This window comes from Nerophis ophidion, linkage group LG10 (genome assembly GCF_033978795.1).
Source record: "Nerophis ophidion isolate RoL-2023_Sa linkage group LG10, RoL_Noph_v1.0, whole genome shotgun sequence".
Lineage (NCBI taxonomy): Eukaryota > Metazoa > Chordata > Actinopteri > Syngnathiformes > Syngnathidae > Nerophis > Nerophis ophidion.
The window spans coordinates 46,284,081-46,301,910 of NC_084620.1; the positions used below are offsets into that span (position 1 = coordinate 46,284,081).

The 17,830-nt window shown below is 41.5% G+C and overlaps 1 protein-coding gene across 1 annotated transcript in view; it reads left to right on the plus strand.

Moving 5' to 3' along the window:
• zcchc4 (zinc finger, CCHC domain containing 4) overlaps positions 1 to 17,830 on the plus strand; it is a 67,016-nt gene that overhangs the window by 25,995 nt on the left and 23,191 nt on the right. Inside the window, exons 6-8 of the mRNA XM_061913925.1 lie at positions 192 to 264; positions 17,182 to 17,436; positions 17,506 to 17,627. Coding sequence (XP_061769909.1) covers positions 192 to 264; positions 17,182 to 17,436; positions 17,506 to 17,627 — 450 coding nt within the window. The remainder of the gene's footprint in view (positions 1 to 191; positions 265 to 17,181; positions 17,437 to 17,505; positions 17,628 to 17,830) is intronic.

The following is a 17,830-nucleotide window of genomic DNA, read 5'->3' on the forward strand; positions in this document are numbered from 1 at the left end:
CTGTGCAGCACTTTGGAAACGTTATTGTTGTTTAAATGTGCTATATAAATAAAGTGGATTGGATTGGATTGGATTGGATCGGATCAACAATGGATGGGTGGAATTGCCCACTTCTTGAAGAAAAAAAGTAAATTGTTTTGAAACGTTTTCTCGCTTATCAATGCTAACTGTGCTTTTCTCATTTTTCCCAGATATGCCCAGTTTTACAGCCAGGATGAGTTCTGTCATTACAACATGTTCAACCACCACTTCTTTGATAGCGAGGTAATACACGAGGATTGATTGTATCCCGGGCGAAAGAAAGAAAAAAAAAAAACTGCATGAAGTCCGTAAATCTACAGTCCTTTTTCTTCCAATCTATCAATAGAAAGGTTGTTTTTGGGCTACAAAAATGCACAAGCTGAAAAACGTAGCTATTTAGGTACAGTGGGGCAAAAAAGTATTTAGTCAGCCACCGATTGTGCAAGTTCTCCCACTTAAAATGATGCCAGAGGTCTGTAATTTTCATCATAGGTACACTTCAACTGTGAGAGACAGAATGTGGAAAAAAAATCCAGGAATTCACATTGTAGGAATTTTGAATAATTTATTTGTAAATTATGGTGGAAAATAAGTATTTGCTCAACCATTTAAAGCTCTCATTGATGGAAGGAGGTTTTGGCTGAAAATCTCACGATTCATGGCCCCATTCATTTTTTCCTTAACACGGATCAATCGTCCTGTCCCCTTAGCAGAAAAACAGCCCTAAAGCATGATGTTTCCACCCCATGCTTCACAGTAGGTGTGGTGTTCTTGGGATGCAACTCAGTATTCTTCTTCCTCCAAACACGACGAGTTGAGTTTATACCAAAATGGATACATGGATGATACAGCAGAGGATTGGGAGAATGTCATGTGGTCAGATGAAACCAAAATAGAACTTTTTGGTCGGGGTCCATGTTAATCAATTCATGGTAGAGGATCAACACCAGGTAGCAAATTGATGAATAAAACATACCCATACTTAACCAGCTGCGATATCTATCAGGATTATAGACTGGAAGGATAACCGGGTAAAATTACAAATATGGCAACAATTTTCAGCTTTTTTTCGCCATGCAGGCAAGAGAAGCAGCAGCTAAAATAAATGGTACTTGCACGGCTTCAAGCCACTGCATGGACATACAGATACTGAACGATACAACAAGACAAATAATTGGTTAAACATAGCTGACTACTGTAATGCACTTGGCCTGCTTTTCAGTTTATCAAATCAGCCATCATGAAGGATGAAGTTCCGTCGTTCTACAATATCCGGATGTGCACAACTACCTCATCAACTTACCGCCATCCTCCAATCTTTAGTCATTCAGATATTGACCCTTTTGTCCCTATAAATACAGTAACTTGCAACAGAAACAATTTTTAATTACCAATTTTACTGTCTTGAATTTCTCTTAGCTAAGTGAGAAACAGGTATTTAAAGGCCTGCTGAAACCCACTACTACCCACCACGCAGGCTGATAGTTTTTATATCAATGATGAAATATTAACATTACAACACATGCCAATACGGCCTTTTTAGTTTAGAAAATTGCAATTTTAAATTTCCCGGGAGTTTCTTCTTGAAAACGTCGTGTAATGATGACGTGTACGCGTGACGTCATGGGCTGTTAGGAAATATGAGCGCTGCACACACACAGCTAAAAGTCGTCTGCTTTAACCACATAATTACACAGTATGTTGGACATCTGTGTTGCTGAATCTTTTGCCATGTGTTCAATTAATATTGGAGAAGTCAAATTAGAAAAATGGAGTTGGGAAGCTTTAGCCTTTAGCCACACAAACACACGGTGATTCCTTGTTTAAAATTCCCGGAGGTGAAACTTTACTATGGATCACAGCGAACATGGATCCCGACCGAATGTCAACCAGCAGGTTTCGGTGAGAAAATTGTGGTAAAAAGTCGCTTCTTACCGAAGATCAGCTGAGCTTGCCCCGTCCATAAAGCTGCCGTCGACTTCCCTGAGACATTGGCGTCATGACACCCGTGGACACACACCTCCGACTATCAGGTACTGTTAAACTCACTAAAACACTTGCAACACAGTAGAAAGATAAGGGATATCCTAGAATTATCCTAGTAAATGTGTCTAAAAACATCTGAATCCGTCCCAATGCAATCGCCTTTTTTCCCCCCTTTTTTTTTTTCGAGTCCGTTGCTATCAATATCCTCAAACACGAATCTTTCATCCTCGCTCAAATTAATGGGGAAGTTGTCGTTTTCTCGGTCCGAATAGTTCTTTTTGTTCGAGGCTCCCATTAAAAACAATGGGAATATGTGAGGAGCCATCATATGACGTCATCGTCTGCGACTTCCGGTAAAGGCAGGGATTTTCTGTTAGCGACCAAAAGTCGCAAACTTTATTGTGGACGTTCTCTACTAAATCCTTTCAGCAAAAATATGGCAATATTGCGAAATGATCAAGTACGACACATAGAATGGACCTGCTATCCCCGTTTAAATAAGAAAATCTCATTTCAGTAGGCCTTTAATTTCAGTGTTTTTAGCTTGAAACCCCAATTAAATAAAAAAACACATGGGTCCAACTTGCCTTTAAATATAAAAAGAAGTCACTAACTATAATGGCAAATAATAAAATAGTTTGGAACCTTGATTCATGACCTTAATTAGTTCTTGAACATGGTTCGTAAACCGAAAAGTTTGTATGGTGAATTGATTGATAGATTGAAACTTTTATTAGTCGATTGCACAGTACAGTACTGTAGAAGTCGCTTCCTTGTAGGTTCTCTGGACCACCAGTCACCGACATCACCACTCTTTTTCAGGGTCAACAATGTTTATTTTACAATAAAAGCCAGGTCGTGCAAAGTCTTCACGTGCTTTCCAGCAATTGTCTTTCCTCGATCAAGCACATGAACGGTTTCCCTAAGAGTGGTCTGTCTTGCTCTCGCTCCCCTCGTGCTTCGCCAACCGCCATCAACAACTCCTCCTCTCCTTCCTGACTGCTGCCTTTAACAGAGCGACAGGGGATTAGACAAAAACTCTTAGCTGTGTCATCTACGCCAATGGTTCTCAAATAGGGGTATGCGTACGCCTGGGTGTACTTGAAGGTATGCCAAGGGGTACGTGAGATTTTTTTTAAATATTCTAAAAATAGCAACAATTCAAAAATTCTTTATAAATATATTTATTGAAAAATATCAACAATTAAAAAATCCTTTATGAATATATTTATTAACTTCAACAAAATATGAATGTAAGTTCATAAAATGTGAAACGAAATACAACAATGCTATATTCATTGTTGACAGCTAGATTTTTTTGTGGACATGTTCCATAAATATTGATGTTATAGATTTCTTTTTTTGTGAAGAAATGTTTAGAATTTAGTTCATGAATCCAAATGGATGTCTATTACAATTCCCAAAGAGGGCACTTTGAGTTGATGATTACTTCCATGTGTAGAAATCTTTATTTATAATTGAATCACTTGTTTATTTTTTAACAAGTTATTAGTTATTTTTATATCTTTCTTCCAAATAGTTCAAGAAAAACCACTACAAATGAGCAATATTTTGCACTGTTATATACAATTTAATGAATCAGAAACTGATGACATAGGGCTGTATTTTACTTCTTTAAAATACAAAAATGCTTTGCTCTGATTAGGGGGTACTTGAATTAAAAAAAATGTTCACAGGGGGTACATCAATGAAAAAAGGTTGAGAACCACTGAGCTACGCACTTGTCTCTATTCTCGAAGCCGGTTCTGCCATACTCTGCTTCGCTGCAGGTCCGCAGGCCACGCCCACCACAAGTACATTTTCCGTACAATTGACCACTAAATGGTAACACCCAAATAAGTTTATCAATTAATCTCTTAAGGCCCAAGCTGTTTTTTTTTACATGATTTTTTTTTCTTCTCTTTGCTATTTGGGCTTTTTGGACCCTAATTAGGGCTTCACGGTAGCAGAGGGGTTAGTACGTCTGCCTCACAATACGAAGGTCCTGAGAAGTCAGGGTTCAATCCCGGGCTCGGGATCTTTCTGTGTGGAGTTTGCATGTCTTCCCCGTGAATGTGTGGGTTCCCTCCGGGTACTCCGGCTTCCTCTAACTTCCAAAGACATGCACCTGGGGATAGGTTGATTAACAACATTAAAATTGGCCCTAGTGTGTGAATGTGAGTGTGAATGTTGTCTGTCTATCTGTGTTGGCCCTGCGATGAGGTGGCGACTTGTCCAGGGTGTACGCCGCCTTCTGCCCAATTGTAGCTGAGATAAGCACCAGCGCCCCCGCGACCCCAAAGAGAATAAGCGGTAGTAAATGGATGGATGGACCCTAATTAGAATAAAAACAAAAAATCATCTTTTGATATAATGTACTTAGTCCATAAGTACACAAACGTATACTTCATTTGTAGTGACATACTAATTTTTATTTTTACACCTTTTTTTCCAAATTCCATTGCATGTTATACTCTTCTGACACCACCAGATGGTAGTATAAGTGTCCACATAAGCGGCCATAAGACCCCAATTCAGTAGTGTACACAATTTTGGAAATAAGAGCTAAAAAGTGTTGTCCACGCATGTGGCCAGAAGGCCTTTAGAGAATATGTCAGGGTCCACGTTAATCAATTCATGGTGAAAGTGTGAAGCAGAGTTCTCTATTAAAAAAAAAATCATTGTAAACATGTAGTATGTTCTAGCCTCGACAAGAGTCCCTTCCAGGGTTGTAAGGTACACCGATACTCGTAATCAAATTCTGTACTATACCGCCCCCCTTTTTTATAGAAATGAGCATGACTGGCATCGTCGTGACATCGTGACATTACTGCGACTACGGGCAAATGAGCATGTTCGGCAGCGCATAATCACGGAGTACTTACAAGCAGACACAGTGTGTAGACAGAAATGAGAGAACAGACCCATTTTTGCTTAAAAAACTAACGATAAAGGTGAAGATATAACACTGAAACACCCTCAGGAAGAGGTGCTTTAAGACATGGCTCGCATCCTGCTGCAGTCGGCAGTGTCTTAGCGACTTTTAACTCAATAATCCTCGCCTCCATGGCGACAAATAAAGTAAGTTTCTTACAAGTATCATCCCTGCAGGACAAGGAATGGTTAAACATGCTTCACTACACACCGTAAGCTCACCGGCAACACAATGTAAACAAACGCCACGGGTGGATCTACACCTGACATCCACTGTAATGATACCAAGTACAGGAGCGTATCTAGTCGATACCACTATGATTACATCGGTATATTTTCTATAGTCACAAAATATTTTTTCCTTTTTGAAAATTTCTATTATGTTTATACACTCAGGAAATGCGTACCTTTACACCTTTGAATGTAACCAATTTATGATACTTTAACTACTTTGTATCGGATCGATACCTAAATTTCTGGTATCATTCAAAACTAATGTAAAGTATCCAAACAAGAAAAAAACAAGTGATTATTACATTTGAACATAAGTGTAGATGGAACATGTTAGTTTATTGTTATTATTATTTTGTCAGTGGTCAAAAATCATGTAGATTGTAGCATTTTCTACAATCTTCAATTTAAATTGTCATGAAAATAAACAAAAACCCATTGAATGAGAAGTTTGTGTGTGTCTGTGCGTGGAGTGAAACTTTGGAACGGATTGGATGTGGGGCTCAAGCAATGTCCAAATGTCCATCAGTTCAAAACAAGATACAAATAAATGGTATGGGCAATGTATATGAATGTGAACATGGATGCCTAAGTGTTAAACTCCATCACTGGCTAATAATGATTATTATTCTTACTATTGTTGTTGTTATTATCATCATCATCATCATCTTCATTATTTTATATGTATTATTGTCATCATTTATTGCCATTGCTATTGCTATTGTTCATATTGTTATTATTATTGTTATCATTATCGATATTATTATTGTTTAGTCATTGTTGATACTATCATTATTATTATTACTTCTATGAAATCACCCAACTAGTTAAACTATATGAATTAGTACCAATAACAGGAATACATTGAATTGTGTGTGCGTGTGTGTGTGTGTGTACACAAACAATCCTATATGCAATTTGAGTAATACTAATTTTCTGCAAATGTAAAAACAAATATGAATTCTGACTAAAGAATTGGTGCCGGTGGAAACTAAGAAAAGGGATTTGGGTACACTATCTGGAGTACAGGGCAGGCGAGTGGGGGATCTTATGTTCGTGGATAACTCCTCTGGCAGGGGGCTCCCCTCGTCTCTTTTAATGCACAGCATAGGACACATAATAAGTACACTATCTGGAGTACAGGGCAGGCGAGTGGGGGATCTTATGTTCGTGGATAACTCCTCTGGCAGGGGGCTCCCCTTGTCTCCTTTAATGCACAGCATAGGACACATAGCAAGAGTGGTCCTCAGGTCCTGTTGATCAGGGGCAGTAGCTCCACAGCCACGGATCCACTATTAACCACTACTATCACAGTCAAAATGAAAGTTTGTTCCCATAGGCACCATAAACTGTTAATAATGTTTAGACAAAAGTGTATATTATATATACTATTATATTTATAGTATTTATATAGGTGTGTTTGTGTGTGTGTGTGGTGGATATGTGTGTATTTTGGGTATATGCATGTGTGTATGTATGTGATTATGTGTGTATATATATGTATGTGTGTATATATATATAAATATATATATATATATATGAATTGTATATAGGTGTGTGTTGTGTACATATGTGTGTGTACATATGTATATATGTAAGTGTGTGTGAATTTAAATGTATTTTATACAGACAATATATAACAGCAACCACTGAATTGAATTATATATATTATTGTATTATATATTGTATATGTATTGGGGTGGGACCTAATAAGTTTACTTCTTCCCACTCCCTTTTGAGCCAATCTTGACATCTGCAAAAGATTAGTCACATGTAATGTTTTCAATGTAGGTGTAAAAATAATGTATCTATATATTTCTTTTGTATTTTATCTCATTCTCTTGTTTTGTTTGCATGGCTCAAAAAATAAACCATTCATTCATTTAAACCCTTCATTCATTCATTCATTCATTCAAGGTGTGTCCAAACTTTTGGCCTGTACTGTAGTACCGATTAATACTGGTAACGAATATCGACAAGAGTATTGTATCGATACAATCTTAACGATATACATCCCTAATTATAGTCTTATAGTATTTACTGCAGAATGAATTTTGTGATGACAAGCAAAATAACAAAATAACTTGTTGTTCTCTCTGCTCCTGCAAAATGTACCGAAAAAAAAGCAAAACTGTGGCATTAAAACCGAGGTACAGGCCAAAGCGTGGGTTACCTGTTCTGTTGCACCACTTATAAACACAATTATAGTTATGAACAAAATGACACTTGTCAGCTCTTACCATATTTTACCTCCATGGCAGACATGTCTGTTACAAGATACTGCGGTCGTAAGCCGTGGGGATGCAACCGTACTCGGTATAATCCTGCACGGGACATCCATCCATCCATCCATCTTCTTCCGCTTATCCGAGGTCGGGTTGCAGGGGCAGCAGCCTAAGCAGGGAAGCCCAGACTTCCCTCTCCCTAGCAATTTCGTCCAGCTCCTCCTGGGGGATCCCAAGGCATTCCCAGGCCAGCCAGGAGGCATAGTCCTCCCAACATGTCCTGGGTCTTCCTTGTGGCCTCCTACCGGTCGGACGTGCCCGAAACACCTCTGTAGGGAGGTGTTCGGGTGGCATCCTGACCAGATGCCTGTACCACCTCATCTGGCTCCTCTTGATGTGGAGGAGCAGCAGCTTTAGTTTGAGCTCCTCCCGGATGGCAAAGCTTCTCACCCTATCTCTAAGGGAGAGCCCAGCCACCCGACGGAGGAAACTCATTTCGGCCGCTTGTACCCGTGATCTCGTCCTTTCGGCCATAACCCAAAGCCCATGACCATAGGTGAGGATGGGAATGTAGATCGACTGGTAAATTATAATGATAATAATAATGGATTAGATTTATATCGCGCTTTTCTATTGGTAGATACTCAAATCGCTCACAGAGAAGTAGGAACCCATCATTCATTCACACCTGGTGGTGGTAAGCTACATCAGTAGCCACAGTTGCCCTGGGCACCGTGGGCAAAGGGTGAAGTGTCCTGCCCAAGGACACAACAGCAGCGACTTGAATGTCAATAGGTGGGAAGCAAACCTGCAACCCTCAGGTTTCTGGCACGGCCGCTCTACCCACTACGCCATGCCGCCCCATAAATTGAGAGCTTTGCCTTCCGGCTCAGCTCCTTCTTCACCACAACGGATCGATACAGCGTCCACACTGGTGAAGACGCCGCACCGGTCCGCCTGTCGACCTCACGATCCACTCTTCCCTCACTTGTGAACAAGACTCCTAGGTAATTGAACTCCCCCACTCGGGGCAAGATCTCCTGCCCAACCCTAAGGCGTTCGGGTGGCTTCCTGACCAGATGCCCGTACCACCTCATCTGGCTCCTCTCAATGTGGAGGTGCAACGGCTTTAGTTTGAGCTCCTCCCGGATGACAGAGCTTCTTACCCTATCTCTAAGGGAGAACCCCGCCACCCGGCGGAGGAAACTCATTTCGGCCACTTGTACCCGAGATCTTCTCTTTTCGGTCATAACCCAAAGCTCATAACCATAGGTGAGGATGGGAACGTAGATCGACCGGTAAATTGAGAGCTTTGCCTTCCGACTCAGCTCCTTCTTCACCACAACGGATCCATACAGTCTTCGCATCACTGAAGACGCCAGTCTTCAGTGATGCGAAGTCTTCTTCCCTTACTCGGGAACAAGTCTCCGAGGTACTTGAACTCCTCCACTTGGGAAAAGATCTCCTCCCCAACCCGGAGATGGCACTCCACCCTTTTCCGCGTGAAAACCATGGACTCGGACTTGGAGGTGCTGATTCCAATCCCATTCGCTTCACACTCTGCTGTGAACCGATCCAGTGAGAGCTGAGGATCTTGGTCAGATGAATCCATCAGGACCACATCATCTGCAAAAAGCAGAGACCTAATCAGAAAGCCACCAAACCAGATACCCTCAGTGCCCTGACTGCGCCTAGAAATTCTGTCCATAAAAGTTATGAACAGAATGGGTGACAAAGGGCAGCCTTGGCGGAGTCCAACCCTCACTGGAAACGGGTCCCACTTACTGCACGGTACAATCTGCCTTTAACAAAAAAAATTAAACATTGTTATATTAATTGAGATCGGACAATATGAAAAACTTAATCGGGAATATTTTTTCCCCCATATCTCCCAGCCCTACAAACCCTTTCCAAAAAAATTGAATATCCTGTAAAAGTGTATTTATTTCGAAAATTCCATTCAAAACGTTAAACGTTCATAAATTATAGATTCAGGGCCCACAACTTAAACGATTTCAAGTATTTAGTTTTTTTGTTTGTACATAATTTGGGCTTCCAGCTCATAAAACCCACGAAAACAGGATTTCAAAGAATTAGAATACTGGGAAGAAATAACCATTTACTCCTCAGTTTTTGACAATTAGGACCAAATCAAATTAATCAAAATAGGGTTCTTTCAAAACGATGTGTCAATCTTCAATACTTTGTAGGGAATCCCTTTGCCTTAATCACTGCCTCCATGTGCTGTGGCATTGAGGCAATCAGCCTGCGGCATTGGTTGAGAGTTATGGAAGACTGGATTTCCTTGATGCTTGCTGTCAGCTCGTCTTTGTTTTTGGGTCCGGTGGCCCTCATTTTTCTCTTGATAATAACCCACAAATTCTCAATAGGGTTTAGGTCAGGCGAGTTGGCTGGCCAGTCAAGCACTGTGATGCAACGGGCATCAAACCTTGTTTTGGGGGCCTCTGGCGGTATGGGCAGAGGCCGAGTCCTGCTGGGAAATTAAATCTGCATCTCCATTAAGATCCTCAGCAGAAGGAATCATGAAGTCCTCTAAAATATTTTCGTAGACTGATGCGGTGAACTTGGATTTAAGAAAACAAGAGTTTACTAATAGTGAGGGTTGGACTCCGCCAAGGTTGCCAATTGTCACCGATTGTGTTTATAACTTTTACAGTATGAACAGAATTTCTAGGCACAGTCAGTGCGTTGAGGGGATCCAGTTTGGTTGCTGCAGGATTAGGTCTCTGCTTTTTGCAGATGATGTGGTTCTGATGGCTTCATCTGGCCAGGATTTTCAGCTCTCACTGGATCGGTTCGCAGCCAAGTGTGAAGCGACTGGGATAAGAATCAGCACCTCCAAATCCGAGTCCATGGTTCTCGCCCGGAAAAGGGTGGAGTGCCATCTCCGGGGTGGGGAAGAGAACTTGCCCCAAGTGGAGGAGTTCAAGTACCTCGGAGTCTTGTTCACGAGTGAGGGAAGAGTGGATGGTGAGATCGGTGCGGCGTCTTCAGTAATGCGGACGCTGTATCGATCCGTTGTGGTGAAGAAGGAGCTGAGCCGTAAGGCAAAGCTCTCAATTTACCAGTCGATCTATGTTCCCATCCTCACCTATGGTCATGAGCTTTGGGTTATGACCGAAAGGACGAGATCACGGGTACAAGCAGCCGAAATGAGTTTTCTCCGCCGGGTGGCGGGCCTCTCTCTTAGAGATAGGGTGAGAAGCTCTGCCATCCGGAAGGAGCTCAAAGTAAAGCCGAGCCAGATGAGGTGGTTCAGGCATCTGGTCACGATGCCACCCGAACACCTTCCTTAGGGAGCTGTTTCGGGGACGGGGAAGACTCCGGACACGTTGAGAAGACTATGTCTCCCGGCTGGCCTGGGAACGCCTCGGGATCGACCAGGAAGAGCTGGCGAAGTGGCTGGGGAGAGGAGAGTCTGGGCTTCCCTGCTTTGGCTGCTGCCCCCGCGACCCGACCTCATATACAATAAGCGGAAGAAGATGGATGGCTCGATGGATGGAGTTTACTAACACCTGCACTGGACATTGCACCTTAAATCCTGTCTGACTGTGGATATTTCGCACTGGACCTCAAGGATCTTGTGTTATGTTTCTCACCCCTGTCTTTCTCCAAACCCTTGGACCTTGATTCCCGAATGAAAGGCACACTTTTCTGTCATCGGAAAAGAGGACCTTGAAACACTGGCCCACAGTCCAGTCTTCCTTCTCCTTGGCCCAGTTGAGACTCTTCCTTTGTTGGCTCAGGTTCGGAATCGGTTTGACCCGAGGAACCCGACAGTTGTAGCCCATCTCCCGGATGCGTCTCCCGCCTCATTCCACTCTTCCTGGATCTCTGCCAGATTCATGAATCTTCTCTGTTTGATAATTCGTAGAAGCCCACGGTTTAGTAGATGAGTAGTGTGTGACATCCTGTTTAAAACGTTCATGCCCTGGAAAATGTTGACTGATTTCTTCACAGTATTCACATTTTTTGAAGTCCTGTTTTTGTGGGTTTTGGCAGCTGGAAGCCCGAATTATTTACAAACAAAATAAATAAATACTTGAAATCGTTTAAGTTGTGAGCCATAACTTATGGAAGTTTAACGTTTTGAATTAAATTATGAATATAAAAACAATTTTCCATTATATTAAATTTTTTGTGTGTGTGTGTGCATGTGCGTGTGTGTTTCAAACCAACACAACAAGGGAGTAATGGCTCAACGATCTCTTCTTTTATCCAAACAACTAGAGATGTTTGTTAATGGCTTTTTTGCCAATATTTCTATATTGTCCAGCTATAATTACCGATTTTGATATCAACCGATGTAAACAGTCGTGGAATTAACACATTATTATGCCCTAATTTTGTTGTGATTCCCGGCTGGATGCATTAAACAATGTAACAAGGTTTTCCAAAAATAAATCAACTCGAGTTATGGAAAAAAATACCAACATGGCACTGCCATATTTATTATTGACATCACAAAGTGCATAATTTTTTGTAACATGCCTCAAAACAGCAGCTTAGAATTTGGGACATGCTCTCTCTGAGAGAGCATGAGCAGGTTGGGGTTGGGTGGGGCCGGGGGAGGGGTTAGCACGGGGTGTATATTGTAGCGTCCTGGGAGAGTTAGTGTTGCAAGGGTTCTGGGTATTTGTTCTGTTGTGTTACGGTGCGGATGTTCTCCCGAAATGCGTTTGTCATTCTTGTTTGGTGTGGGTTGACAGTGTGGTGCATATTTGTAACAGTCTTAAAGTTGTTTATACGGCCACCTTCAGTGTGACCTGTACGGCTGTTGACCAAGTATGTCTTGCATTCACTTGTGTGTGTGAAAAGCCGTGGATATTATGTGATTGGGCCGGCACGCAAAGGCAGTGCTCTTAAGGCACGCCCCGCCCCCTATGTTGTTTTTTGGGTGGAAATTGGGGAGAATGGTTGCCCCGGAAGATTTTCGGGACGGGCACTGAAATTCAGGAGCCTCCCGGAAAGGTTGGCAAGTATGACTGGGAGACGCAACTGCTCTGTACTTACTCCCTTTGTCCATGTACCACTCCATACAACGGCGTTTTAAAAAGTCATACATTTTACTTTTTGAAACCGAGACCGATAATTTCCGATAATACATTTTAAAGCATTTATCGGCCGATAATATCGTCAGTCCGATATTATCGGACATCTCTACGCAACAGCTTACTGTCAATGAATGCGGACACACAAAAGTCCCTTTGCCCTTTGGTACTTTCCAAATATTACCAACCATGTTGCTACAAAAAAACAAAAATACAATTATTTTTACCTTGTGGCGGTCTTAGAGTTGTAAACGGCAATCCTTCATTGGTTTGTGTCCCGGTTGTGCCTTCTTTTCAGGTTTATTTTTTATGTCTGTTTAGGGTTATTTTCCCCCTTAGAAAACTCAGTCTCATCGCAGTAAAAAACTAGTAGAAGCCCAACTAAGTGGTTGGTAAACTTCCCTTGGGCAGCTTTGTCAAAGCCATGAGCCTCACCACGCCGCACCACACGGTAAAAGCCGACTACTCTTTTTAAACATTTTCAACCACCCACGACTTGCCATAAATTGATCTTCTTCGCTGGTTCCAGCATGGCCACTTCTGGACATCAATTCGCAGGCGGTATTGCTCGGTTGAAAGAGTGGCCGTGCCAGCAACTTGAGGGTTCCAGTTTCGATCCCCGCTTCCGCCATCCTAGCCATTTCCGTTGTGTCCTTGGGAGAGAGACACTTTACCCACCTGCTCCCAGTTCCACCCACACTGGTTTGAATGTAACTGAGATATTGGGTTTCACTATGTAAAAGCGCTTTATAAATATAATTCACTTCACTTCACAAATGGCGAGCTTTTTCGCAATTTATAGCCTTTGAAATGCGATTTCCTGCTATCTGCTTCTCATTTATCCACACGAGCAACATTTTTTCAATCTGGTTTTGCACTTTCTGTTTGGATTAGGGCTGGTCGATATGGCCTTTTTTTAATATCTCTATTTCTGGGCCATGTCACGATACACGATATATTTCCATATTTTGCCTTTGCCTTAATTAGAAAACTTGATGCATATAATCACAGCAGTATGATGATTCTATGTGTCTACATTAAAACATTCTTTTTCATACTGCATTAATATATGCTCATTTTAAACTTTCATGCAGAGAGGGAAATCACAACTAAGTCAATTGACCAAAACTGTATTTATTAAACAGTTATTAAGCAGTGGCACAAACATTCATGTCATTTCCAAAACAGAAAGTGCGAGATTGTCAGAGGCATTTTAAAACAAGCTATGAGTGCACATATCAAAACGACACTAAATTAAAGTGCACTTTTTGTACAGAACACCACTACACCAGTTTAAAACAAATTAAGTGCACTTTTGTGCATGATGTCACACAAGATATTTCAATAACTGTCAAATAAAAATGAGCTGCATAATAGGAAATCAAATAGTGTATGTCCTTCGCTATGTGGTAGGTTATTGCGGACGTTAGCTCCTTCCTATTTTTTTCATACGGTGTTGATGTGGAAATGGTTGCCTCTGCATTTTGTTGGTGTGGCACCGAACGGAGATGTTGACATGCAGAGTTTTAAGCAAACTTCATTTTCTAGCGGGTTACTTTTCAAATGATGCTACATATTAAGAGTAATGCTACTTTTTGTAGCAACGCTTTTGCCCCACACTTGACAAATTATGGTTGTTTGTTCGACATCTTCCCGCTTGAAGCCAAACCACCGCCAGACGATGGACCCTCTGCAGCTGTCTTGCGAATGAATTCTTCCTTCATTTGTTACCAGATTCCCACCTTTTCTACAGCTAACGTTACCCATGCTGCTAACTCTCTGTTCCGCGAGGGCGTATACTTATGTGACGTATGTAAGAAGGTGCGCTTGTTTTATGTGTAATGCCCGCAGCTATAAAGTTAAAGTTAAAGCACCAATGATTGTCACACACACATACGAGATGTGGCAAAATTATTCTCTGCATTTGACCCATCACCCTTGATCACCCCCTGGGAGGTGAGGGGAGCATTGGGCAGCAGCGGTGCCGTGCCCGAGAATCATTTATTGTGATTTAACCCCCAATTCCAACCCTTAATGCTGAGTGCCAAGCAGGGAGGTAATGGGTCCCATTTTTATAATCTTTGGTATGACTCGGCCGGGATTTGAACTCACGACCTACCAATCTCAGGGCGGACACTCTAACCACTAAGCCACTGAGTAGGTTATGAGCAACTGCGCGAAAATTTATACTGGAATATCAGGATATAGTCATTTTCTATATCGCACAGAGACAAACCCGCGATATATCGAGTATATTCGATATAACGCCCAGCCCTAGATCAGATATTTAACCCCTTTGGCAAAGTGAGCAACTCTATAAACGTCCTTTTTTTATAATGGTTGCAATTGTAGACTTGTTTCTTCCATATTTACGAGCCAATAAGTGCTGCTCTTAAATACGTAAATAGGATGTGATGTGGGAGCCCCGCCTCTTCAAAAAGGTCACGCCCGCGTGTTGAGGAAGTGATGTCATCAAAATGGCAAGTCTCCACAGGACACAAAATGAAGTGTTGTACGCCGAGACATTGGTACCGGTTCGTAGAAAGAAAAGTTCACAAATAGAGACGTTCGTAAATGGAGTTTCAACTGTACATGATAAAAACCCCGTTTCCATATCAATCAATCAATCAATCAATGTTTACTTATATAGACCTAAATCACTAGTGTCTCAAAGGGCTGCACAAACCACCACGACATCCTCGGTAGGCCCACATAAGGGCAAGGAAAACTCACACCCAGTGGGACATTGGTGACAATAATGACCCAGTGGGACGTCGGTGACAATGATGACTATGAGAACCTTAGAGAGGAGGAAAGCAATGGATGTCGAGCGGATCTAACATGATACAGTGAAAGTTCAATCCACAATGGATACAACACAGTCGCGAGAGTCCAGTCCAAAGAGGATCCAAGACACAGCAGCGAGAGTCCCGTTCATATGAGTTGGGAAATTATTTTGGATGTAAATATAAACGGAATACAATGATTTGCAAATCCTTTTCAACTCCTATTCAATTGAATGCACAAAGACAAGATATTTGATGTTCAAACTCATAAACTATTTTTTTTTTTTGCAAATAAGAATTTACTTAGAATTTCGTGGCTGCAACACGTGCCAAAGTTGTTGGAAAAGGGCATTTTCACCACTGTGTTACATCACTTTTTCTCTTAACAACACTCAGTAAACGTTTGGGAACTGAGGAAACTAATTGTTGAAGTTATGAAAGTGGAATTCTTTCCCATTCTTGTTTTATGTAGCGCTTTAGTCGTTCAACATCCCGGGGTCTCCGCTGTCGTATTTTACGCTTCATAATGCGCCACACAGTTTCGATTGGAAACAGGTCTGGACTGCAGTCCACGCTGTTGTAACACGTGCTGAATGTGGCTTGGCATTGTCTTGCTGAAATAAGCAGGGGCGTCCATGATAACGTTGCTTGGATGGCAACATATATTGCTCCAAAACCTGTATGTACCTTTCAGCATTAATGGTGCCTTCACAGATGTGCAAGTCAACCATGCCTTGGGCACTAATACAACCCCATACCATCACAGATGCTGGCTTTTGAACTTTGCGCCTATAGCAATCCAGATGGAAGTCCACAGTTTCCAAAAACAATTTGAAGTGTGGACTCGTCAAACCACCAAACACTTTTCCACTTTGCATCAGTCCATCTTAGATGAGCTCGGGCGCAGCGAAGCCAGCAGCGTTTCTGGGTGTTGTTGATGAATGGCTTTCGCTTTTGCATAGTAGAGTTTTAACTTCCACTTACAATGTAACAACAAACTTAAGTTGTTACAGAGTTTTTTTTCTGAAGTGTTCCCGAGCCCATGTGGTGATTTCCTTTACAGACTGATGTCGCTTTTTGATGCAGTACCGCCTGAGGAATCGAAGGTCACGGGCGTTCAATGTTATGTGCAGTGTTTTCTCCAGATTCTCTGAACATTTTGATTCTATTACGGACCGTAGATGGTGAAATCCCTAAATTCCTTGCAATAGCTCCTTGAGAAATGTTGTTCTTAAACTGTTTAACAATTTGCTCACGCATTTGTTCAGAAAGTGATAACCCTTGCCCCATCCTTGTTTGTGAATGACTGAGCATTTCATGGAAGCTGCTTTTATACCCAATTATGTTCCCAATTAACCTGTTGCCTGCGGGATGTTCCAAATAAGTGTTTGGTGAGCATTTCTCAACTTCTTTAGTCTTTTTTTGCCACTTGTGCCAGCTTTTTTTTAAACAAGTTGCAGGCATCAAATTCCAAATGTGCTAATGTTTGCAAAAAATAACAAAGTTTTCCATTTTGAATGTTCAGTATCTTGTCTTTGCAGTCTATTCAATTGAATATAGGTTAAAAAAGGATTTGTGAATAATTGTATTTTGTTATTTTTTTACGATTTACACAACGTGACAACATCACTGGTTTTGGGGTTTGTAGATAAATAAATAAATAAAAACTCCAATTCTGAATACGACAAAAAACATTGAAGCTTTTGGGCTTTCCTTTAGCCAAGGACAAGCCTCCTCAGGTGTATCCAGCTAAATAATGAATAAAAAGTTTATTTAATTGTAAATATGACAAAAAAAAAAAACTCAGCTTGTGTGTCTTTTAGAAAACTAGCTGGCTAACTAAATTATAGATTGGAAGAAAAATGGCAAACAAATCCTAATTTAACTAACATTTCCGTCTTTTATTGTCATATTATCTTTCATCAGGCCTCAAGTGCAGAGCTCCAGACCTTCCTTCGAGAGGGCGACGGGGAGAAGGTGGTGATGGTCGCCGACCCTCCCTTTGGAGGCCTGGTGAGACCTCTGGCTAACAGCTTCTCCTTGATGTCGCGGACGTGGAGAACCCTGCAGAAGACTTTGACAGAGTGCAATACGGACATGCCCATGATATGGATTTTTCCATATTTCTTTGAACCTCGCATCGTGGAGTGTTTCCCTACGTTTAGCATGCTGGACTACCAGGTAAAAGCACAATCAATAATACGACTTGTAGTAAAATCAATGTTCGTAATGATATTGTTAAATCAACAGGTGGACTATGACAACCACTCTTTATACAAGCACGGCAAGACAGGAAGGAAGCAGTCTCCTGTTCGATTGTTTACCAACATCAATCCCTCACTTTTTGTCCTTCCAAAGGAAGAAAGTTACAGGTATGCCCACTTTAGAAGTGTAAAAATATGGAAACAAACATTAGTTTTCACTAGAGATCAGGCATGTGATTTTTCCGTCTAAAGTCGGAATTCCGTCTTTTTTAATCTCGGGGGGAAAAAAAGTGTCGACCAATCAACTGTGGCGTGATATAACGTTACGCCGTAGTTGATTGGTCGATATGTTCCTTGTGACCAATCAGGAC